General features: G+C 37.8%; 1 protein-coding gene across 1 annotated transcript; it reads left to right on the forward strand.

The window, feature by feature from the left end:
* Positions 1 to 18,410: 18,410 nt before the first annotated feature.
* Positions 18,411 to 24,058, forward strand: RAB39B (RAB39B, member RAS oncogene family). The gene is made up of 2 exons (XM_007993215.3): positions 18,411 to 18,858; positions 21,613 to 24,058. Exons 1-2 carry the CDS (start codon positions 18,644 to 18,646, stop codon positions 22,037 to 22,039), a joined length of 642 nt encoding a protein of 213 aa, XP_007991406.1. The 5' UTR covers positions 18,411 to 18,643; the 3' UTR covers positions 22,040 to 24,058.
* The last annotated feature ends 2,658 nt before the right edge of the window (positions 24,059 to 26,716 follow it).

Below are 26,716 nucleotides of genomic sequence, written 5' to 3' on the forward strand. Positions count from 1 at the left end.
TATCTCATTGTGGTTTTGATTTTTCTCTAATGATCAGTGATGTTGAGCTTTTTTTCATATGATTGTTGGCCATATGTATCCTTTTTTTTTTTTTTTTTTTTTTTTTTTTTTTTTTTTTTTTTGAGACAGAGTCTTGCTCTATTACCCAGGCTGGAGTGCAATGGTACAATCTCAGCTCACTGCAACCTCCACTTCCTGGGTTCAAGCGATTCTTCTGCCTCAGCCTCCCAAGTAGCTGGGACTATAGGAGCATGCCACCATGCCCGGCTAACTTTTGTATTTTTAGGAGATATGGGGTTTCACCATATTGGCCAGGCTGGTCTCAAACTCCTGACCTCGTGATCTACTTGCCTTAGCCTCACAAAGTGCTGGGATTACAGGCATGAGCCACTGCGCCCAACCGTATGTCTTCTTTTGAGAAGTGTCTGTTCATATCATTTGCCCACTTTTTAATTTGGTTATTTGGTTTTTGCTTGTTGAATCATGTAAGTTCCTTATAGATTACAGATATGAGACCATTATGAGATAGTTTGAAAATATTTTCTTCAATTCTGTAGGTCATCTGTTTAATCTCTCATTAATTTATTTATATTTCAATAGCTTTAGGGATACAAATGGTTTTTGGTTACATGGGTGAATTGTATAGTAGTGAATTCTGGGCTTTAAGTGTATCTGTCACTTGAGTAGTGTGCATTGTACCCAACAGCTGGTATTTTTTATCCTTCACCTCCCTCCAGCCCTCCCTCACTTCTGAGACTCCAATGTCCGTTATACCATTGTGTAAACCTTTACATACCCATCACTTAGCCCTCACTTGCAAGTGAGAACATGTAGTATTTGAGTTACTTCACTTAGGATAATGGCCTCCAGTTTAATCCAAGTTGTTGCAAAACACATTATTTCATTTTTTTATGGCTGAGTAGTATTCCATGGTGATAGATAGATGATAGATAGATCGATAGATAGATAGATAGATAGATAGATAGATAGATAGATAGAATCTCACATATATATATCACATATAATATATATATACTGTTTTCCTTATCTACTCATCAGCTGATAGACACTTAGGAACTTAGGTTGATTCCACATCTTTTTAACTGTAAATTATGCTGTGATAAACATAAAAATGCAGGTATCTTTTTTATATAGTGACTTCTTTTCCTTTGGGTAGATACCCAGTAGCAGGATTACTGGACTCACTGGCAGATCTACTTTTAGTTCTCTGAGAAATCTCCATACGATCTTCTGTAGTGATTGTACTAGTTTACATTCCCACCAATAGTGTATTAAGTCCTCCCTTTTCACTGCATCCATGCCAACATATATATATATATATTTGTTATTTTTTGAGAGACGTTTATCATTCTTTAGGGATTGGCAACTCTGCAGGAGTTGGCAATCCTCTACAGAGAAATAAAGAATAATATTTTTAACTTGATGGGTCAAGAGACAAAATTAAGAATATTATGTAGATGCCTATATCATAAGAAAGTTTTAAAATTCCACAAAATTCTTATTGATGAAATTCAAAATATAGTAACAATCAAACACAATCTTTTATAATATGGGTCTACTAATGAGAAAGCTACAATTCTTTCTTGGGAAAACATTAAGTTAGTGTTTCCTATCTTCAAAATCAATTCAAATGTTTATCTGTTAATGCTGATCTATAAAGAGATTTCACAGATTTCATTTTTCAAAATATATTCCTTAATGAATGGGTACTGTCAAATACTGACGTAAATCCACAAACACATCATTTTTATTAAAATAAACTTTATTTTGTAATATTTTTACATTTACAAAAAGTTGCAAAGATAGTACAGAGAGTTCTGTATCTCCCTCACCCAGTTTCTTTTATTGTTAACATCTTATATAATCTTGGCACATTTGTAAAAACTAAGGAAACAACATTGGCACATTACTATTAACTAAAGTCTCTACTTTAATCAAATTTAACTACTTTTTCCCTAATTCTTTTTTCTGTTCTGGGACACCATCTAGGTACCACATTATTTTTAGTCATCGTGTTTCCTTAGCCTTCTCTGGTTTGTGACACTTTCTCAAATGTTCCATATTTTTAATGATCTTGACTATTTTCAGAAGTACTGGTCAATGATTTTGTAGAATACCTCTCAATTGGGATTATTCTGATGTTTTTCTCATGTTTAGAGTGGTTAGGATTAGACTGGGGTATGGGTTTTTAAAAGATCACGGAGACTTCAAACTATACTATAAGGCAACAGCAACCAAAACAGCATGGTACTGATACAAAAACAGACACATAGACTAATGGTACTATATATATGTAACCAGTTAGAGGATGTATAGTAGAGAAAACACTTACAATAACAGCAAAGAAGATAAAATATTTAAAAATAAACAACAGGAAATATATAAAACCTATACAAAAAGAAGCTTAAACACTCCTGAAAGGCACACATTAAAACTTAAGCATATGGAAAGGCCTCCTTTGGTTCTTGGACAGGATGACTCAACTACATAATACATCAGTTCTCCATAAGTTAACTTATAAATGTATTGCAAACACAACAAAAATACCAACAAGCTTCTTTATGGACTTATATATGCCAAAACTAAGTTCATATGAAAAAAGAAACATGAAAGAATAGCCAGGAAAACACTAAAAAAGAAAAATCGTGAGGAGGAATTAGCCCTACCAGACATTAAAATATACAATAAAGTGTCTTTAAGTAAAACAGTGTAGTGCTAGTGTACAAATAGACAAATAGACTCGTGAAATAAATAGAAAGTTCCTAAGTAGGTCATTTGGTATGAAAATTTAGTTTAGGATAGACAGCATCTTCAATCTCTGGAGCAAATATGGGCCTTTTAAGAAATGGTGCTGAGACAAGTGAAAAGCTATTTGTAGATGATAAAATTGAGGCAAAGAGAGGTTAACAAACGATTCAAGGTCATTCAGTTAGTAAGTGATATCAGTATAGCTGATATTTGAATCTAGGCAATCTGACCCCACAGTCTATGCTTTTGATCACTAGTCTATGATATTTTTGCTGTGCCACCCCTCTTATTCTTCAAAACTCAGATCAGAAGTTGCCCTGTTATAAACGTACCTGTATCCTCACATAGCATTACTCATCCATTCCTCAATATACCCTGTAATTGTACTTACTTATTTTGCTGAACCAGAGGGATAACTTGAACAATAACAGATATTGGGAAAGCAGATTGACTTCTGGCTAGTTTTGTTGGTGGCAGAGAGGGATAGAATATAGAGACCAGTTTTGGACATAGTAAGTTGAAGGTGATAGCTGAATATGCAAATACAAAAGACGAGGAATGCAAGGATGATTCAACATATGCAAATAAATAAATGTGATACATCATATCAACAGAATGAAAGATCAAAAACCATCTGATCATTTCAATTGATGCTGAAAACACATTCAATAAAATTTAACATCACTTTATAATAAAAACTCTCAAAAAACTGGGTGTACAAGGAACATACCTCAATATGATAATGCCTTATACAACAAACTCACAGCTAGTATATTGAACAGGGGAAACCTAAAAGCCTTTCTTCCTAAGATTGGGAACAAGACAAGGATACCCACTTTCACCACTGTTATTCAACACAGTGCTAAAAATCCTAGCCAAAGCAATTAGACAAGAGAAGGCAATAAAAGATATACAAATTGGGAAAGAAGAAGTCAAATTATCCTTGTTTGCAGATGATATAATCTTATATTTACAAAAACCTAATAAGTCCACAAAAACTGTTAGAACTAATAAGCAAATTCAGTAAAGTTGCAGGATACAAAATAATACATACAAAAGTCAGTAGCATATGCCAAGAGCAAACAACCTGAAAAAGAAACCAAAACAGTAATCCCATTTATAATAGCTAAAAATAAAATAATAAACTTGACCAAAGGAATAAACTTGACCAAAGAAGTGAAAAATATCTACTATGAAAACTGTAAAACATTGATAAAACATTGATGAAAGAAAGAAAAAAAGAAAGGATATTGCATATTCATGGTTTGGAAGAATAAATATTGTTAAGATATCCATACTACCCAAAGCAATCTACAGATTCAATGCAATCACCATCAAAATTCCAGTAACATCTTCACAGAAATAGAAAAAATAATTATAAAATTTATGTTATAGTTTGCTAAGAATGATGGTTTCCAGCTACATCCATGTCCCTACAAAGGACACAAACTCATCCTTTTTTATGGCTGCATAGTATTCCATGGTGTATATGTGCCACATTTTCTTAATCCTATCATGGGGAGGGGGGAGGGGGGAGGGATTGCATTGGGAGTTATACCTGATGTAAATGACGAGTTGATGGGTGCAGCACAGCAAGATGGCACAAGTATACATATGTAACAAACCTGCACGTTATGCATATGTACCCTAGAACTTAAAGTATAATTAAAAAATAAATAAATAAATAAATAAATAAATAAATAAATAAATAAAAATTTATGTTAAACCATAAAAGACCCAGAATAACAAAAGCCATCCTGGGAAAAAGAACAAAACTGGAGGAATCACAGTACCTGACTTCAAATTATACTGCAGAGCTATAGTAACCAAAATAGCAAGGTACTGTCATAAAAGCAGACACACTGACCAACAGAACAGAAAAGAAAATCCAGAAATAAATCCATGCATTTACAGTCAACTCATTTTTGATAAAAGTGCCAAGAACATACATTGGGAAAAGGACAGTCTCTTCAATAAATGGTGTTGGGAAAACTGGATATCCATTTGCAGAAAAATGAAACTACCCCATATATAAGAATCAAATCAAAATAGGTTAAATAATTAAATCTGAGACCTGAAATTATGAAACTACTACAAGAAGACATTGGGGAAACATACCAGGGCATTGGTCTGGGCAAAGATTTCTTGAGTTAAGACCTCAAAAGCACAGGCAAGCAAAGCAAAAATAGACAAATGGGATCACATCAAACTAACGAGCTTCTGCACAGCAAAGGAAACAATCAGCAAAGTGACATAGAATGGGAGAAAGTATTTAAGAATACTCATTTGACAAGAGATTAACAACCAGAATATATAAGGAGCTCAAACAATTCAATAGGAAAAAAACAAATAGACCAATTTAAAAATGGGTAAAAGATCTGAATAAATGTTTCTCAAAAGAAGACATATAAATGGCAAACAGGTATATGAATAAAAGTGCTCAACATCACTAATCATCAGAGAAATGCAAATCAAAACTACAATGAGATATCATCTAACGCCAGTTAAAATGGCTTTTATGCAAAAGATGGGCAATAACAAATGCTGGTGAAGATGGTGAAAAAGGGGGAGCCTTCTACACTGTTGATAGGAATATAAATTAATACAACCACTATGGAGAACAGTATGGTGGTTCCTAAAAAAATAAAAATAGAACTACCATATGATCCAGCAGTCTCACTGTTAGGTATATATCCAAAAGAAAGAAAATCAATATATTGAGGAAATATCTGCACTCCCATGTTTATCGCAACACTATTCACAATAGCCAAGATACAGAAGCAACCTAAGTGTTCATCAACAGATGAATGAATTTTTAAAATATCTGACAGGTACACAATGAAATATTATTTGGTTATAAGAAAGAATGAAATCTTGTCATTTGCAACAACATGAATAGAACTGGAGTATATTATATTAAGTGAAATAAGCCAGGCACAGAAAGACAAAAATCTCATGTTCTCACTCATATGTGAGCACTAAAACAAAATTGAACTAATGGAGACAGAGAGTGGAATGATGTTTTCCAGAGGGTGGGAAGGGTAGTGGGAAAAGAATAAAGTGGGGATGGTTAGATAGAATGAATAACATCTATTCTTCAGTAGCACAATAGGGTGACTACAGTTAACACTAATTTATTATGTATTTCAAAATAACTAAAATAGTAGAATTCTAATGTTCCTATCACAAAGAAATGATAAGGGCTTGAGGTGATGGATACCCCAATTACCCTGATTCAATCATTACACATTGGATGCCTGCATCAAAACACCACATGTAACCCATAAATATATACAACTATTGTGTACCCATAATACTTAAAAATAAAAAATGAAAAATGGGAAAAAATGATTTATCACTTACAAGGGAACCCTAATAAGATTAACAAATGACTTCTCAGCAGAAACAATGGAGGCCAAAAACAATGAGGTAACATATTTGAAGTGATCAAAGAAAAAAAGTCACCCAAGAATTTTATATCCAACAAAGCTATCATTCAGAAAAAGAAAGCAAATAAAGACATTCCCAGATAAACAAACAAAAACTGAAGAATTTGTTGCTGGCATATCCACCTTACAAGAAATACTGAAGGAAGTTATTCAGACTGAAAGCAAGTGATATCAGATGATAATTCAAATCCACAGAAACAAATAAAAAACCAGAACACCAGTAATTATAAGAGACTGCATAAACGTATATTTTTCCATTAATTGATTAACAAAGCAATTCCATAACATATGTATATAATGTATTATTCAGTCCATAACATAGAATGCAGTATATTTGCCAAAAACAACACAAAAGAGGTGGCTGAGAGCAAAGCTATATTGGGATAAGGAAATATAGATGATAAAGCAATAATTATAACAATGTATTGATAGGTTTGTAACATTAATAGACATAATATGCATAATAATAGTACCATAAAAAGACAGAAAAGACAATCAAACTATATAGGAGTCCGGGCATGGTGGCTCATGCCTGTAATCCCAGCACTTTGGTAGGCCCAGGCAAGTGGATCATTTGAGGTCAGGAGTAGCCTGGCCAACATGGTAAAGCCCCGTCTCTACCAAAACTACAAAAAATGGCCAGGTGTGGTGGCGAACGCCGGTAGTCCCAGCTACTTGGGAGACTGAGGCAGGAGAATTTCTTGAACCTGGGAGCTGGAGGTTGCAGTAAGCTAAGATTGCACCACTGCACTCCAGCGTGGGTGACAAAGCTAGACTCCATCTAAAAATAAATAAATAAATAAAAGAACTATATAGGAATAATGTTTCTATATGTCACTACAATAAAGCTAGTGTAAATCTGAAGGTGATTCTGATAAGTCAGGATATACATGGTAAGCTCTAAAGCAACCACTAAAAAGTACTTCAAAATATAGTGAAAAAATTTTAATCAAGAATTAAGAAACTCAAATGGTACATCAAAAAATATTCACTTAGTGCAAAAGAAAGCAATAAGAGACGACTAGAGGAACAAAAATATTAAGACATACAGAAAAACAAATAAATGGCTGACATAAATCCCACTATATCAATAAATAACATTAAATGTGAACAGATTAAACAATCGGTTTAAAGAAAGACAAAGATTATATGGCTAGATGTTTCGAATGATACAACTATATGCTGTCTACAGCAGACACTTTATATTCAAAGATACAAAGTGATTGAAAGTAAAATGATGGAAAAATACATATGCAATCACCAACCACAAGAAAGCTGAAGTGACTATACAAAACAGCTACTAAAAAAGGACATTTCATAATGATAAAAGGGTCAATCTATCAGAAAGATACAACAATTAAAAACATATGCATCTAACAATAGAGCTCCAAAATATATGAAGCAATAACTGACAGCTAAAGTGAAAAATCATTCCACAAGAATAGGTGGAGGCTTCATTCTCCATTTCCAATAATATGTAGAACAACCATACTGAAGATCAACAAGGAAACAGCAGACTTATGTCTAAGTCTTTATAAACCAACTAGACATAACATATATATATATATTATATATATAAAAAACAGCAGAAGATATATTCTTTTCAAGTGCACATGGAGCATTACCAGAATAGATGATACACTATGCCAAAAAAACAAATCTCAAGAAATTTAAAAGGATAGAAATAATACAAAGTATGTTTTCTGACCACATGGAATGAAACTAGAAATCAATAGTAGGAAAAAGATATGAGAAACTCACAAATATGTGAGAATCAAACAAAACATTCATAAATAACAAATGGGTCAAAGAAGAGATCAAAAGGAAAATCAGAAAATAGTTTCAGATAAATGAAAATGACACAAGAAAGATACCAAAACTTATGGGGTTCAGATAAAGCAGTGCTCAGAGGGAAATGTATAGCTGTAAGTGCCTGTATTAAGAAAAAAAATCTCAAATCAATAACTCAACCTTACAACTTAAGAAACTGGAAAAAGATGAGCTAACTAAAAGAAAATCAAGCAAAAGGAAGAAAATAATAAAGATTAGGGCAGAGATAAATGAAACAAAGGGAATAGATTAACAATAGAATCAATGAAACCAAAAGTTGGTTCTTTGAAAAGAACAACAAAACTGTCAAACCTCTTTTTTGGTTCCATGTGAAATTTAAGGTAGTTTTTTCTAATTCTGTGAAGAAAATCAATGGTAGCCTGACTGGTCATTAGAGAAATGCAAATCAAAACCACAATGAGATACCATCTCACGCCAGTTAGAATGGCAATCATTAAAAAGTCAGGAAACAGTGGTACGTGCCTGTAATCCCAGCTACTTGGGAGGCTGAGGCAGGATAACCGCTTGAGCCCAGGAGATGGAGGTTGCAGTGAGCTGAGATCATGCCACTGCACTTCAGCCTGGCCCATGGAGCAAGACTCTGTCTCAAAAAAAAAAAAAAAAAAAAAAAGGAAACAACAGATGCTAGAGAGGATGTGGAGAAATAGGAACACTTTTACACTGTTGGTGGGTGTGTAAATTAGTTCAACCATTGTGGAAGACAGTGTGGTGACTCCTCAAAGATCTTGAATCAGAAATACCATTTGACCCAGCAATCCTATTCCTGGGTATATACCCAAAGAATCATAAATCATTCTACTATAAAGACACATACACATGTATGTTTATTGCAACACTGTTCACAATAACAAAGACTTGGAACCAACCCAAATGCCCATCAATGATAGACTGGATAAAGAAAATGTGGCACATATACACCATGGAATACTATGCAGCCATAAAGAAGGTTGAGTGCATGTCCTTTGCAGGGACATGAATGAAGCTGGAAACCATCATTCTCAGCAAACTAACACAGGAACAGAAAACCAAACACCGCATGTTCTCATTCATAAGTGGAATTGAACAATGAGAATACATGGACACAGGGAGAGGAACATCACACACCAGGGCCTGTTGGAGAGTGGGGGTATAGGGGAGGGATAGCATTAGAAAAAATACCTAATGTAGATGACAGGTTGATGGGTGCAGCAAATGACCATGGCACGTGTATACCTATGCAACAAACCTGCACGTTCTGCACATGTATCCCAGAACTTACTATTTAAAATAAATAAATAGAAAATTGGGCAGGGGGGCGGAGCAAGATGGCCGAATAGGAACAGCTCCAGTCTCCAACTCCCAGCGCGAGCGACACAGAAGACCGGCGATTTCTGCATTTTCAACTGAGGTACTGGGTTCATCTCACTGGGGAGTGCCAGACGATCGGTGCTGGTCAGCTGCTGCAGCCCGACCAGCGAGAGCTGAAGCAGGGCAAGGCATTGACTCACCTGGAAAGCGCAAGGGGGAAGGGAATCCCTTTTCCTAGCCAGGGGAACTGAGACACACAACACCTGGAAAATCGGGTAACTCCCACCCCAATACTGCGCTTTAAGCAGACAGGCACACCAGGAGATCATATCCCACACCTGGCCGGGAGTGTCCCACACCCACGGAGCCTCCCTCATTGCTAGCACAGCAGTCTGTGATCTACCGGCAAGGCAGCAGCGAGGCTGGGGGAGGGGCGCCCGCCATTGCTGAGGCTTAAGTAGGTAAACAAAGCTGCTGGGAAGCTCGAACTGGGTGGAGCTCACAGCAGCTCAAGGAAACCTGCCTGTCTCTGTAGACTCCACCTCTGGGGACAGGGCACAGTAAATAATAACAAACGCAGCAGCTCTGCAGACGCAAACGACTCTGTCTGACAGCTTTGAAGAGAGCAGTGGATCTCCCAACACGGAGGTTGAGATCTGAGAAGGGACAGACTCCCTGCTCAAGTGGGTCCCTGACCCCTGAGTAGCCTAACTGGGAGACATCCCCCACTAGGGGCAGTCTGACACCCCACACCTCACAGGGTGGAGTACACCCCTGAGAGGAAGATTCCAAAACAAGAATCAGACAGGTACACTCGCTGTTCAGAAATATTCTATCTTCTGCAGCCTCTGCTGCTGATACCCAGGCAAACAGGGTCTGGAGTGGACCTCAAGCAATCTCCTACAGCTACAACCTACAGCTGAGGATCCTGACTGTTAGAAGGAAAGCTATCAAACAGGAAGGACACCTACACCAAAACCCCATCAGTACATCACCATCATCAAAGACCAGAGGCAGATAAAACCACAAAGATGGGGAAAAAGCAGGGCAGAAAAGCTGGAAATTCAAAAAATAAGAGCGCATCTCCCCCGGCAAAGGAGCACAGCTCATCGCCAGCAACGGATCAAAGCTGGACGGAGAATGACTTTGACGAGATGAGAGAAGAAGGCTTCAGTCCATCAAATTTCTCAGAGCTAAAGGAGGAATTACGTACCCAGCGCAAAGAAACTAAAAATCTTGAAAAAAAAGTGGAAGAATTGATGGCTAGAGTAATTAATGCAGAGAAGCTCACAAACGAAATGAAAGAGACGAAAACCATGGCACGAGAAATATGTGACAAATGCACAAGCTTCAGTAACCGTCTCGATCAACTGGAAGAAAGAATGTCAGCGATGGAGGATCAAATGAATGAAATGAAGCGAGAAGAGAAACCAAAAGAAAAAAGAAGAAAAAGAAATGAACAAAGCCTGCAAGAAGTATGGGATTATGTAAAAAGACCAAATCTACGTCTGATTGGGGTGCCTGAAAGTGACGGGGAAAATGGAACCAAGTTGGAAAACACTCTTCAGGATATCATCCAGGAGAACTTCCCCAACCTAGTAGGGCAGGCCAACATTCAAATCCAGGAAATACAGAGAACGCCACAAAGATACTCCTCGAGAAGAGCAACTCCAAGACACATAATTGCCAGATTCACCAAAGTTGAAATGAAGGAAAAAATCTTAAGGGCAGCCAGAGAGAAAGGTCGGGTTACCCACAAAGGGAAGCCCATCAGACTAACAGCAGATCTCTCGGCAGAAACTCTTCAAGCCAGAAGAGAGTGGGGGCCAATATTCAACATTCTTAAAGAAAAGAATTTTAAACCCAGAATTTTATATCCAGCCAAACTAAGTTTCATAAGTGAAGGAGAAATAAAATCCTTTACAGATAAGCAAATGCTTAGAGATTTTGTCACCACTAGGCCTGCCTTACAAGAGACCCTGAAGGAAGCACTAAACATGGAAAGGAACAACCGGTACCAGCCATTGCAAAAACATGCCAAAATGTAAAGACCATCAAGGCTAGGAAGAAACTGCATCAACTAACGAGCAAAATAACCAGTTAATATCATAATGGCAGGATCAAGTTCACACATAACAATCTTAACCTTAAATGTAAATGGACTAAATGCTCCAATTAAAAGACACAGACTGGCAAACTGGATAAAGAGTCAAGACCCATCAGTCTGCTGTATTCAGGAGACCCATCTCACACGCAGAGACATACATAGGCTCAAAATAAAGGGATGGAGGAAGATTTACCAAGCAAATGGAGAACACAAAAAAGCGGGGGTTGCAACACTAGTCTCTGATAAAACAGACTTTAAACCATCAAAGATCAAAAGAGACAAAGAAGGCCATTACATAATGGTAAAGGGATCAATTCAACAGGAAGAGCTAACTATCCTAAATATATATGCACTCAATACAGGAGCACCCAGATTCATAAAGCAAGTCCTTAGAGACTTACAAAGAGACTTAGACTCCCATACAATAATAATGGGAGACTTCAACACTCCACTGTCAACATTAGACAGATCAACGAGACAGAAAGTTAACAAGGATATCCAGGAATTGAACTCATCTCTGCAGCAAGCAGACCTAATAGACATCTATAGAACTCTCCACCCCAAATCAACAGAATATACATTCTTCTCAGCACCACATCGTACTTACTCCAAAATTGACCACGTCATTGGAAGTAAAGCACTCCTCAGCAAATGTGCAAGAACAGAAATTATAACAAACTGTCTCTCAGACCACAGTGCAATCAAACTAGAACTCAGGACTAAGAAACTCAATCAAAACCGCTCAACTACATGGAAACTGAACAACCTGCTCCTGAATGACTACTGGGTACATAACGAAATGAAGGCAGAAATAAAGATGTTCTTTGAAACCAATGAGAACAAAGATACAACATACCAGAATCTCTGGGACACATTTAAAGCAGTGTGTAGAGGGAAATTTATAGCACTAAATGCCCACAAGAGAAAGCAGGAAAGATCTAAAATTGACACTCTAACATCGCAATTAAAAGAACTAGAGAAGCAAGAGCAAACACATTCGAAAGCTAGCAGAAGGCAAGAAATAACTAAGATCAGAGCAGAACTGAAGGAGATAGAGACACAAAAAACCCTCCAAAAAATCAATGAATCCAGGAGTTGGTTTTTTGAAAAGATCAACAAAATTGACAGACCACTAGCAAGACTAATAAAGAAGAAAAGAGAGAAGAATCAAATCGATGCAATTAAAAATGATAAAGGGGATATCACCACCGACCCCACAGAAATACAAACTACCATCAGAGAATACTATAAACACCTCTACGCAAATAAACTGGAAAATCTAGAAGAAATGGATAATTTCCTGGACACTTACACTCTTCCAAGACTAAACCAGGAAGAAGTTGAATCCCTGAATAGACCAATAGTAGGCTCTGAAATTGAGGCAATAATTAATAGCCTACCAACCAAAAAAAGTCCAGGACCAGATGGATTCACAGCTGAATTCTACCAGAGATACAAGGAGGAGCTGGTACCATTCCTTCTGAAACTATTCCAATCAATAGAAAAAGAGGGAATCCTCCCTAACTCATTTTATGAGGCCAACATCATCCTGATACCAAAGCCTGGCAGAGACACAACAAAAAAAGAGAATTTTAGACCAATATCCCTGATGAACATCGATGCAAAAATCCTCAATAAAATACTGGCAAACCGGATTCAGCAACACATCAAAAAGCTTATCCACCATGATCAAGTGGGCTTCATCCCTGGGATGCAAGGCTGGTTCAACATTCGCAAATCAATAAACATAATCCAGCATATAAACAGAACCAAAGACAAGAACCACATCATTATCTCAATAGATGCAGAAAAGGCTTTTGACAAAATTCAACAGCCCTTCATGCTAAAAATGCTCAATAAATTCGGTATTGATGGAACGTGCCTCAAAATAATAAGAGCTATTTATGACAAACCCACAGCCAATATCATACTGAATGGGCAAAAACTGGAAAAATTCCCTTTGAAAACTGGCACAAGACAGGGATGCCCTCTCTCACCACTCCTATTCAACATAGTGTTGGAAGTTCTGGCTAGGGCAATCAGGCAAGAGAAAGAAATCAAGGGGATTCAGTTAGGAAAAGAAGAAGTCAAATTGTCCCTGTTTGCAGACGACATGATTGTATATTTAGAAAACCCCATTGTCTCAGCCCAAAATCTCCTTAAGCTGATCAGCAACTTCAGCAAAGTCTCAGGATACAAAATTAATGTGCAAAAATCACAAGCATTCTTATACACCAGTGACAGTCAAACAGAGAGCCAAATCAGGAATGAACTTCCATTCACAATTGCTTCAAAGAGAATAAAATACCTAGGAATCCAACTTACAAGGGATGTAAAGGACCTCTTCAAGGAGAACTACAAACCACTGCTCAGTGAAATCAAAGAGGACACAAACAAATGGAAGAACATACCATGCTCATGGATAGGAAGAATCAATATCGTGAAAATGGCCATACTGCCCAAGGTAATTTATAGATTCAATGCCATCCCCATGAAGCTACCAATGAGCTTCTTCACAGAATTGGAAAAAACTGCTTTAAAGTTCATATGGAACCAAAAAAGAGCCCGCATCTCCAAGACAATCCTAAGTCAAAAGAACAAAGCTGGAGGCATCACGCTACCTGACTTCAAACTATACTACAAGGCTACAGTAACCAAAACAGCATGGTACTGGTACCAAAACAGAGATATAGACCAATGGAACAGAACAGAGTCCTCAGAAATAATACCACACATCTACAGCCATCTGATCTTTGACAAACCTGAGAGAAACAAGAAATGGGGAAAGGATTCCCTATTTAATAAATGGTGCTGGGAAAACTGGCTAGCCATAAGTAGAAAGCTGAAACTGGATCCTTTCCTTACTCCTTATACGAAAATTAATTCAAGATGGATTAGAGACTTAAATGTTAGACCTAATACCATAAAAATCCTAGAGGAAAACCTAGGTAGTACCATTCAGGACATAGGCATGGGCAAAGACTTCATGTCTAAAACACCAAAAGCAACGGCAGCAAAAGCCAAAATTGACAAATGGGATCTCATCAAACTAAAGAGCTTCTGCACAGCAAAAGAAACTACCATCAGAGTGAGCAGGCAACCTACAGAATGGGAGAAAATTTTTGCAATCTACTCATCTGACAAAGGGCTAATATCCAGAACCTACAAAGAACTCAAACAAATTTACAAGAAAAAAAACAAACAACCCCATCCAAAAGTGGGCAAAGGATATGAACAGACATTTCTCAAAAGAAGACATTCATACAGCCAACAGACACATGAAAAAATGCTCATCATCACTGGCCATCAGAGAAATGCAAATCAAAACCACAATGAGATACCATCTCACACCAGTTAGAATGGCGATCATTAAAAAGTCAGGAAACAACAGGTGCTGGAGAGGATGTGGAGAAATAGGAACACTTTTACACTGTTGGTGGGATTGTAAACTAGTTCAACCATTATGGAAAACAGTATGGCGATTCCTCAAGGATCTAGAACTAGATGTACCATATGACCCAGCCATCCCATTACTGGGTATATACCCAAAGGATTATAAATTATGCTGCTATAAGGACACATGCACACGTATGTTTATTGCAGCACTATTCACAATAGCAAAGACTTGGAATCAACCCAAATGTCCATCAGTGACAGATTGGATTAAGAAAATGTGGCACATATACACCATGGAATACTATGCAGCCATAAAAAAGGATGAGTTTGTGTCCTTTGTAGGGACATGGATGCAGCTGGAAACCATCATTCTTAGCAAACTATCACAAGAACAGAGAACCAAACACCGCATGTTCTCACTCGTAGGTGGGAACTGAACAATGAGATCACTTGGACTCGGGAAGGGGAACATCACACACCGGGGCCTATCATGGGGAGGGGGGAGGGGGGAGGGATTGCATTGGGAGTTATACCTGATGTAAATGACGAGTTGATGGGTGCAGCACACCAACATGGCACAAGTATACATATGTAGCAAACCTGCACGTTGTGCACATGTACCCTACAACTTGAAGTTTAATAATAATAAATAAATTAAAAAAAAAAAAGAAAGTGAATATCAAAAAAATAAATAAATAAAATAAAATAAAATAAATAAATAAAAACTATTAGGACTAATAAGCAAGTTCAGCAAGGTTGGAGGATATAAAATTAATATACAAAAATTAATTGCATTTTATAAACTTGCAAGGAGCAATCTAAAAATGAAAATAAGAAAACAATTCCATTCACAATAGCATCATAAATAACAAAACACTTGAAGTACAAAACTTATACACTGAACACTACGAAGCATTGTTAAAACAATTTTTAAAAACCTAAATAAATGGAATGATATCCATCTTGTGCTCATGGATGGAAACACTTAATTTTGTTAAGACAGCAATACTCTCCAAATTGATCTACAGAGTCAAATCAATACCTATCAACATTCCAACTGCTTTATTTGCAGAAACTGATAAGCTGTTCTTAAAATTCATATGAAATTGCAAAAGGCTCCAAATAACCAAAACAATCTTTGAAAAGATTGGATCCTCCACAGTAGGAGGACTCACACTTTCTGATTTCAGAACTTTCTACAAAGCTACAACAGTCAAGACAGTGTCATACTGGCATAAGGGAGACATATAGACCAACGTGTATTGGCCATTTCATTTCCTCTTCTGGAAATTGTCTCTTTACATACTTTGTATTTTTTATGTGTAATCTTTTATCACTGCCTTACTGTTTTTTTTAAAAAATCAGCTTTATTAACAGAAATAGAAAGTCCAAAAATACATCCATACGTCCGTGGTCAATTGATTTTCCAGAGTATCAAAATCATTCCATAGAGAAAGAATAGTATCCTCAATAGAGTGCTGGGATAGCTGGATATCCACATGCAAAGGAATGAATTTGAACCCCTTCCTCACACCATGCATAAAAATAAACACAAAATAGATCATAGACCTAAAGGAATGAACGAAAACTATAAAACTCTTAGAAGAAAGCATGAGTAAATCTTCATGACCTTGGATTTGGCAAAGTATTCTTAGACATGACACCAGAAGCATGAGCAACAAAATGGAAACTCGATAAATTGTACTTCTTAAAAATCTAAAACTTTGTTTGGACACCCTCAAGAAAGTGAAAAAAAAAAAGAACACACCGAATTGGAGAAAATATTTACAAATCATATATCTGATAAAGGACTTGTATCTAGTATATATAAAGAACTCTTACAACTCAATAATACAAAGACTAGTAATCCAGTTTAAAAATGGGCGAAAGATCTAAGAATATTTTTCCAAGGAAAATACACAAATGGCCAATAAGAATGTAAAAATATGCTTGAAGTCACCAGTCATTAGGGAAATGCAAATCAAACTAGAATAAGGTACCACTTCACATCCGTGTTAGATAGAATGTGGAGAAATTGGAACCACATACGCTGCCAGTGGGATGTAATATGGTACAGCCACTGTGAAAAAGTCAGGCATTTCATCAAAGGGTTAGACATAGAGTTGCCACAGGACTGAGGAATTCCACTCTTAGGTATAAATCCCAAAAAACTGAAAACAGATATTTTTTAAAAAACTTGTACATGAATGTTCAACGGAAGGATTATTTAGAATAGCCAAAAGGTGGGAACAACCCAAATGTCCCTCAATGAATGAATGGATAAACAAGATGTGGTCTATCCATACAATGGAATAGTATTCAGCCACAAAAAGGAATGAAGTACTGATACTTGCTATAGTGTGAATGAACCTTGAAAACATTATGCTAAGTGAAAGCAGCCAGTCACAAAAATGCACATATTATGTGATTCCACGTATATGAAATGTTCAGAATAGGGAAATTTATAGAGACAGAAAGTACATTAATGGTTGCCAAAGGCTGGAGGAACATGGGATAGAGAGATGATAGCTAAAAGGTTCTGGGTTATTTTTTGAAGTGATAAAAATGTTCTAAAATTAACCGTGGTGATAGTTGTACATATCTGTGAGTATATTAAAAATCTATGTTAAGAATTTTTCACTTTAAATGGGTGAATTGTACAGTATATGAATTTCCATGTTAATAAGGCTGAGTTTTTTAAAGAGTAAGGCAACGATAAAAGATTACACACAAAAAATACAAAGGATATGAAGAGACAATTCCCAGAAGAGGAAATAAAGTGGTCAATACACAAGACTTGGTATTGACCTCATCAGTAGTCAGAGAAATGTAAAATAAAGCAATGAGACGTATTTTTATTTAACTACATTCTATTGACAAGAATTAAGAAAGAATAAAACATACATATGATGCTTGAAATAATGTAGAGCAATGACCTTTTCACACAATGTTGGGTAGAGTTTAAACTGCTAGTTTTGGAAAGTAGAATGGCCATGTCCATTAAATTTAAAGTACTCATACTCTTTGAATTCATGGCCTCTCTTTTAAAACTCTAGCTCATAGAAATAAAATACGTGTGACTACACTTTAAAGAATCTTTACTGCAGCATTGTTATGACAAAAGGGAAATTAGGTGGAAATGGAAAGATATTTATGATGCTTTATTAACTGCAGAAAGCAATTATTAATTGAAAGTAAGGCCTCAGTTTAATTTTTGTAAAAACAAACAGCAATAAATGTGTATGGGAATACAAACACATATAATATTTGTGTGTTTACGTGAGCATGGAAACACTTGTAGACTAATATATAATTATGTACCTTCCCTTTCTTGAATAGTTTTGTATTGCTTTGCTAGTTTCAATGAAAAGGTATGACATTTGCAGTTTGAACGACAGAAAACATTTTTAATTAACAGAGGGTGGGTGGGGTAATTAGAAAGGGAGGGAACGCGCTAATTTTGCAGCCATTTTGTGTGCGCTCCTCTTACAGACAGTGCGGCGGCCCAGGCGTCGCGTCTACGCGGGGGATTACAGTAACCCGGTTGTCAGTGATGAGTCAGAGTGCGTGGTGCTGATGCTGCTGCCATTTCATCACCTTTGCAAGCGCAGCATCCATCCCTCCGCTATCCGGGCGCCTGGGCCTACCCAGCTTCGGGTTCCCAGGTCAGCGATGCGCTCGCGGCTGAGCTAGATCCTGCCGAGCCGCGCTCTCTGAGGCGTCGGCGGGGCGCCCCCTCCCGCCGTCCCCGGTCCGAGCCAAGGAGACCTGCAGAGCCGCGGCCATGGAGGCCATCTGGCTGTACCAGTTCCGGCTCATTGTCATCGGGGATTCCACAGTGGGCAAGTCCTGCCTGATCCGCCGCTTCACCGAGGGTCGCTTTGCCCAGGTTTCTGACCCCACCGTGGGGGTGGATTTTTTCTCCCGCTTGGTGGAGATCGAGCCGGGAAAACGCATCAAGCTCCAGATCTGGGATACCGCGGGTCAAGAGAGGTTCAGGTGGGAGCGCAGTCCGGGCCCGCAAGCAGTGGGAGGGTCTTCGGGGTTTGCACAGCCTCTGGGGAGAGAGAACTTCCTGGTCCTAGTCGCGGTCCAGGAGGGCAACACTAAGGGTCTTGGGGATTCTACCGAAGCCCACCTTTGGCTAACCCGGAGTTCAGTGCAAGGAAAGAAGTGCCCTGGCAGGGAAGGCCGGTCAATAACACATATTGCTTGCACCTGCCCCTTGGTGGCTAATAAACTAGCTGGAATTGATTTCTGTATCTGTAATTCATCAATCTCAGTCCCTATGTTACGTACTTTCAAAAATGTTCCCAGGTCATCCTAACATAAGTGACAGAGATTTAGATACATAAATACATGTGTATTATGTTTTATTTCCATATCTGTGTGTGTGCACATATATATGCTAACATATGTTCTAACATAAAGGAAATACATAAGATTGATTCCTTCTTGCAACCAGCACACATTCAGTGATCATCTACTATGTGCCAGACTCCGGGCTTGTTTCTGGGAAAACAGTGTGAGGAAACTCACAAAAGGGGATGCCATGTAATCAAAACAGACAAAGCCCCTTCACTCGAACTTCTGTGCTAACATAGTTGAGGGAAATAGATAATCAGCAATTACAAAAATGTGTCTTGCTCATATTTGTATGCCCACTCCCTACTGTAACACTTGGCACATAATGAATATGCTTAATTTCAATGAATTCATTGAATAATCAATGAATATGTTTACTTTCACTCAAAACCCTTTGCTTTTCTTTTGTAGCATGTATGATTTGTAATTATATGTATGAACACAGAGGAGGAAAGGTTAACTGGAGAAGATGAGACCGGATGAGTATGACTGCCCAAGCAAAGACAGGAAATGCCCAGGGATAGGAAACAGGATGAATAAAGACAGAAGTGAGAGGGAACAGAGTGTACACAGAAAACTTTGCAGGGAACAATTTGAACTAAAGTAGAGCAGCAGGAACCAGATCAAGAAAACTCAATAGCCCAAGTTTATGATCATTTGCTCATTTATCTATTGAAAACTAACTAACCATAGAAGATATGGGTTGGGTAATTGAAGAGTGGTAAGGAGAAATAATTACAAACTTAAGTTGCCTCCAGCTCCTCACTTCCACAAACAACACTGTGGAGAATATCCTTGTACAGGTTCACTTTGAACTTGTGATTACATTTCTCCTAAGCAAAGAAAGGTATCTTTTATGTGTTTGTTGGAATTTGTTTCTATATGAACAGCCTGTTCACATCCACTGCTTATTATTTATTGGGCAGTATGGACTTGTAAGAGTACTTTATAGATTAAGAATATTAACGCTTTCCCGTCATGTATGTTGTAACATATATTCCTAGTTTATCATTTGTCTTTTCACATTATTTAAGATTTTTTAATGTAGGGAGGAATTTAAGGTTTATGTAGCCTTATGTCCATGCTTAGAAGGCCTTTGTTACTTTCTTTGCTAAGTACTCACAAACAATTGATTTCTTGAATCAAGCTTTTCACAAATCAAAACCTTTGTTTGTTCATGTCTAATTTTCTGGTAAATCTACCATTCTCCATGAATATTCAAACCTAAGAGACAAGAAATGCTTTCAGTCCCCAGGGCGGATTTGCCTAATTCTGGAGACTTAAACTCATTTGTAAGTTTTACTTTTACCATCATCTAGCTTGGACTGTAGGTCCCTGGACAATGCTTGTTCTGTTAACACTGGGCCATTTTCCCTAAGCTATTGAGTCCTTCATTGTCTATCTTCTTTATCTGAGGAGACAGAAAACCTAAAAATAGACATAGATTTAAAAAATCACAGTAGTCTAAAGCAAGTGATTGCAGAGACAAATAGGTCTATACCCTGTAATAAGCTTTAATACACTGTAAGCAAAGTGCCATAATGTATATTTATAATGAGGCTCCTCAAGTCAAGAAGTTAAAACATGTGAAGTTTCCTCTGATGGCTCCTGAGTTGGCCTCTCTGAAATGTGTCAGGAAATAGGGCTGAGAGGCACTTTGCCTGAACCCTTCACCATCTTTCTTTTTCCATTCCCACAGGCCTGGAAAATAAAAAATAAAATTGTGTTTCTCCTCACAGAAGAGATTGAAGATCCCTGTTAGCTAATAATAATAATAATTAATAATGATAATAATGGAAAGAGAAAAACATGGTAATGATAAATGGAAAAAATGGAGTATATAGCAAGATACCTACTTTAAATATTTTGTTAACTATCATAAATTCATTTCTATGTTTTAAAAATCCTGTTTCAACTACTAGCATTTGTAATGAACTCTCCACGTCACAGAACACTTTAATATCCATTGTTTCATTTTGCCTCATGGTGACACTGTGACTTAGGTATCCTATTTTACAGAAAAGGAAGTCTCTGTCAGTTATTCAGATTTGGGGGGTGGGAGAGTTAGTTGTAGTTTTACCTGAAGGCAAGAAATAGAACTAAGTTATGTCCCAGGGTCACTCTCCAGTGCTGAATCCATGGAAAATGCCTAAAAGTTCATGAGCATTCATTTCTAGAAGATACCCATCTCAAAGTTTTGCCCAATTGGAAACTCACATATTAGTATTACTATTGAGTGCCATTTGTATTCCCTTGTTTTAAAAAAAAAGAAAATCACTTTTATCAAAGGACTGTGTCAATAACCAGGAACACTTGAATATACTGAGTTCATTGACATGCAGAAGTTTGGACACGGCCTTTATTCTTTACTTCTTTCTTGTGTTTTAGATCCATCACTCGCGCCTACTACAGGAACTCAGTAGGTGGTCTTCTCTTATTTGACATTACCAACCGCAGGTCCTTCCAGAATGTCCATGAGTGGTTAGAAGAGACCAAAGTACACGTTCAGCCCTACCAAATTGTATTTGTTCTGGTGGGTCACAAGTGTGACCTGGATACACAGAGGCAAGTGACTCGCCACGAGGCCGAGAAACTGGCTGCTGCATACGGCATGAAGTACATTGAAACGTCAGCCCGAGATGCCATTAATGTGGAGAAAGCCTTCACAGACCTGACAAGAGACATATATGAGCTGGTTAAAAGGGGGGAGATTACAATCCAGGAGGGCTGGGAAGGGGTGAAGAGTGGATTTGTACCAAATGTGGTTCACTCTTCAGAAGAGGTTGTCAAATCAGAGAGGAGATGTTTGTGCTAGTCAGCTCTTTTATTTCCAAAACATGCTCTCCTACTTGAACTGAAAAGTAAGAGAAATAAATAGAATCTTTGTGTAACTGACGAGAACTCAACCTCCATTTGGATACCAAGTGAGCCTCCTTCTCAGGGGGACTCTGACAGACTCATGTGCGGGTGGATGGGGGTGCCTGAGTGCTGTGACCAAGGGACTGAACTGTGGCCCATGCTAGGCAGTGGCTGCTCCATGAGCCCTTTGTGGACCACATGTTAAGGGCCTGGGGTTTAGGAAGCTAAGTCCCAGGAAAGCATACCTACAGACAGGACAACTATTACTTGGTATTTGAGCTCACTTATAGGCCATGAACATAAAGAAACACATAAAGGAGAAAAAAGTATCACATTGGGGACAAAGATTATGAGCTCTACTTATTCCATGAGAATACCCTGCACCAAAGGTGTTTGCTGGGTTTGGTTAAAAGGTACCAATTAGCTTTTAACAGCTTATCTGTAAAATGAGGAACATAGACCAAAAGGTCTGGTGTTCAAGTTAAAATGATGTGAATATGAAAGAAAGGCTATCTACACAGTTATTAGCACATTTGAACACCCTTGTGGTAGAATTACCAGCTGTATGAAACAAATTGTCCCGTGCAAATTACCCTATAACTAGGAAAGGGACAAAGGTAAAGCCCATTCAGGTATTATTGACAAGAGGGCTTTAAACAAGTGAATAATTGCACAACTAAAAAGACATTACAACTGTGTGGGCTATAAGTGTTCTTATCACCGAGACACTGGATTTTTATTGAAAGGAACCACATACAGCAATGGCAATTGGGAGTGGGATAGGGATAAAATACTCACCCCAAAATGACCTTGGCCACCTGTCTGCCGCATACGTACACTGAGCTCCTGTCTACCCAACAGAGTCAGCCCTTAATTCTCAGGTGAACAAACAGCTAACTGCATCAGCAAATTGGAATGGCTGGCTTGAAGTTTCCATTATTTTCTTGAAGAGAGGTGATGCTTTAAATTACTTTTTGGATTGTAGCCAGTTCAGCTAGGCAAAAGCCATACTTTTCACAATTTAAAAAAAACTATTCTGATTAGAGTCAGGTTTCTCATATCCATTGTGATAGGAAGGCCTAAGAATGGCAAATCGCTTTGAGATATAATATTGAACTTCTGTATGAATGTGACTGAATCTGAAAGTTTGGGAATTTGCTTCACCCAGAATAAAGAAGCCAAATCATGAAAATTATGGAAGACTGTTCTGCCACCTGTGCCCCAAGTTGGATGAGCAAACCACTTTGGATCAATTCACAGCATTAATTACAAGTGAACTGATCATCTTCTCTATATTCATTTCACAAGAACTGGCTTAGGTGGGGTAATTAAATTGCCACCTTTATGGTTGTAAAAGACAAAACATGGCAAATTTGATTAACACAAAATTTCATCAACTGCTATACTTAAGTATGTTTAGAAGATTCTGAAAGCAAGATTATCCAGTGGGTAAATGAGAGTTGAGTGGATTCTGTCAGTTCAAAAAAGGAAAGAAACAAAACTTCTCTACAATTTTCTTGACTAAAATTTATTGTATGTACACTATTCCCACTCCTGGCATTTTTTTGGCAGGTTTAAAAATATTCAGCATAAATCCAGCAGAGGTGGCTGAGCTTAATTGCTTAAATAAGTTCTAGAAAATTTAAAAATCATTTTAGTAGAATTCAGTACCGTTGTCACTGCAATAAGTGGGTTTTAGAAAATAAGTGTGAAAAAAATCAGGTGTTAATATACTACTAAGGATAAAGCTTTAGAAGCTATTTTACTACATAGGTAAAGAAAAGATAAACTAACTTGTAACAAAGACCACAACTGCATGTTGGATTAGATTGTCTCATATTTCAGAATAAAATGTACTGTATACTTTTCCTCACTTTGTTGTGCACTGTAATGAAATGTGAACAATGCTTTATTTAGCTGTATGTGAATGAAAATATGCTTGTATTTAGTAAAATGATTGATTATGTGACTGTGAGATTCCAAGTGTGTGTTATAGCTATTTCCAGAATCTGTTACTACAGTGTAGCAACTCTACTACCAAGGATATCAATAAGATGTAACATATACCATACACAATCGTATTCACCATTATCTTAAAGTCAGAAAGAGAATGATTTTTGAAAGTTATCTGATCATTATATCAAAAGTCACTGGGACCTCAGTACTTCCTGGTGAGCCTAGGCAACTTTGAGAAAAGTTGGTTCCTTCAAGCCTAAATCTTCATCGTGGTGATTTTAAATCAAGAATCTTAATTCTGTTGCCAGGTAGTTGATTACAACTATTATATTCCCTGGAAAGTCTTCTTTTTTCCAGGCTAAGTTACCTCAGCTTTTTCAAATCCTACTACGGCATACTTTTTATGCCAGGATCACTTACAGTGTGGCACCGACATAAGAACACAATAGTTTAGCACATTTCCCAGGACTGATAGTACACATGTGGGTGGGGGGAGGGTAAGAAAAAAAGGAAAGATAATAGATTCTGAGTCTGGGCATAAGTAGATAGGTAGGCTAAGTTCTGTACAGCTTTATCACTTTTATAGTTAAGAGGGAATGGAAGGGAGGGAAGGGGAGAACAAGGAAAGAAGAAAGGAAAAAACAACAATGTAATATCCCCTTCTTAAAATGCTCCCCAGGGCTCGATCATTTTTTCTTCATTTATATTAATTCTCTTGGTGGCTTCATTCAGTCCCATGGCTATAAATTAAATCTATAAGCCAATGAGTCCTGGATTTTTATCTTCAACTTGTCTATTTCCCATGGACTCCAGACCCTTATAACCAACTGCTTGCCTGACATCCCCACTTGAATGTCTATCAGGCATCACAAATTTAACATGTCCCAAGTCAGGCTCCTAATCTTCCTCCCCAAGTATGTCCCTCTCATAGTCTTCCCCTCCTCAATAAATGGCAACTTTGTCCTTTCATCTACCTTTGCCAAAAATCTTGGTATCACCCTTGACTCCTTTCTTTCATAGTCCACATCTGATCTATTGGGAAATTATGCTGGCTCTACCTTAAAAGTATAACCAGAATATGACAGCCTTTCACCATTCTCAATGCTAACGCACTGGTGCTGTCCACTATCATTTTTCTGAATTATTGTGATAGCTGGTCTCCCTGCTGCCACTCTTGTCATCTCCCCTTCCCCACCCCTGCCATGCTTGCAGTCTATTCTCTACATAGCAGCTAGAAGAAGCCTGATAAAACATTAGTTATAAGCAATCATCTCCTCATAATTCTCCAGTGGTTACACATTTTACTCAGCTTAAAACCCAAAGTCCTTCCAATGGCCTGCAGAAGAACCCTTGGAAATAAATTCTATCTCCATTTCATCACCTCTGTAACCTCATTTCCTACTGCTAACCCTCTTTATTTTACTCCAGTTGCATGGGTTCCTTTCCTGTTCTTCAAACACACTAAGCACATTCCCACCTCAGGGACTTTGTATTTCCTTTTCCCTCTGTCTAGAATTCTTTTTCCTGAGATATCTGCATGGATTGCTCTCTCACCTTCATCAAGTTCTGGAGCCAGCAGCTTCCAAGAGTTGGAAGCAGTTTCCTCATCCTAGGGAAGACGTGGCTCCAAAAGTCATTGCTGACAGCTCAACCTAGAGTCTTACTCTTTAGTCTTCCCTGGGTAACAATAAAGTGTAGGGCACACAGAAAAGGGAAAGGAAACGTACAAGGAGACAATGAAATCCTGGAGAGTATAGTTTTACAGGATGGCATGAACAGTAGTATCAAAATGCAGCAGCGGATTCAGAAAGATAAAAACTAAAATGAATCCCCAGGATTTGAGAGAACAGGAAGTCATGAGTGGCCTTTGCCAGTATAGTATTGGTGGGATGATTGCTGCCTATATCAAGCCTCTCAGGAACTTGGTGTTCTCAGTTCTGTCAGAGGACCAATTCTCTTCTCTCTTCTCTCTATCCTCTCCTCTCCCTAGACAATCTTACCTACTGTTGTGACTTCAGTTACCATCTTTGCATTGCTGATTCCAAAATCAGGAACTCTAGCTCACTTTTCTGCACGTTATACCAATACAGCCAACTTGCCTAATAAACACAGCCACAAATTTCTCAAAATCAACATATCCAATACTAAAATCAGTGTCTATCAAAATGTGCTCCAACCACCCCAGTCTTCCTCAGCTCTATAAATGACACCACCTGACACCACCGTTCACAGAAATTGGGAGTTATTCTTAAGTCCTCACTCCCCCTCACTTCTCATATCAAATCCATCATCTAGCACTGTCAACTCTAACTTCAAAATATGTGTCTGACCCTGGGCAACATAGTGAGACCCCATCTCTACTAAAAAAAAAATTAGCCCAGCATGGTAGCACATGCCTGTAGTCCCAGCTACAAGGGAGGGTGAGGTGGGAAGATCACTTCAGTGAGCTCTGATCACACCACTGGACTCCAGCCTGGGTGACAGAGCAAGACGCTGTCTCAAATATATATATATATATATATATATAAAATCTGTGCATATATATATAATCTGTGCATATATATATGTATATATATATGTCTGCCATTTTTTCTCCATCTCCACTGATATCACGTTTGTCCAGGCCACTATCAACTCTTACCTGAACTACTTCATTATCTTCCTAACTAGTCTCCCT

This window comes from Chlorocebus sabaeus, chromosome X (assembly GCF_047675955.1).
Source record: "Chlorocebus sabaeus isolate Y175 chromosome X, mChlSab1.0.hap1, whole genome shotgun sequence".
NCBI classification, from domain to species: Eukaryota; Metazoa; Chordata; class Mammalia; order Primates; family Cercopithecidae; genus Chlorocebus; species Chlorocebus sabaeus.

Excerpts from the sequence above, each read along its gene's own strand:
- RAB39B (XM_007993215.3), top strand. The coding sequence starts at position 18,644 with ATGGAGGCCATCTGGCTGTACCAGTTCCGGCTCATTGTCATCGGGGAT. Across the intron at positions 18,859-21,612 it reads GCGGGTCAAGAGAGGTTCAG|ATCCATCACTCGCGCCTACT; the intron begins GTGGGAGCGCAG and ends CTTGTGTTTTAG.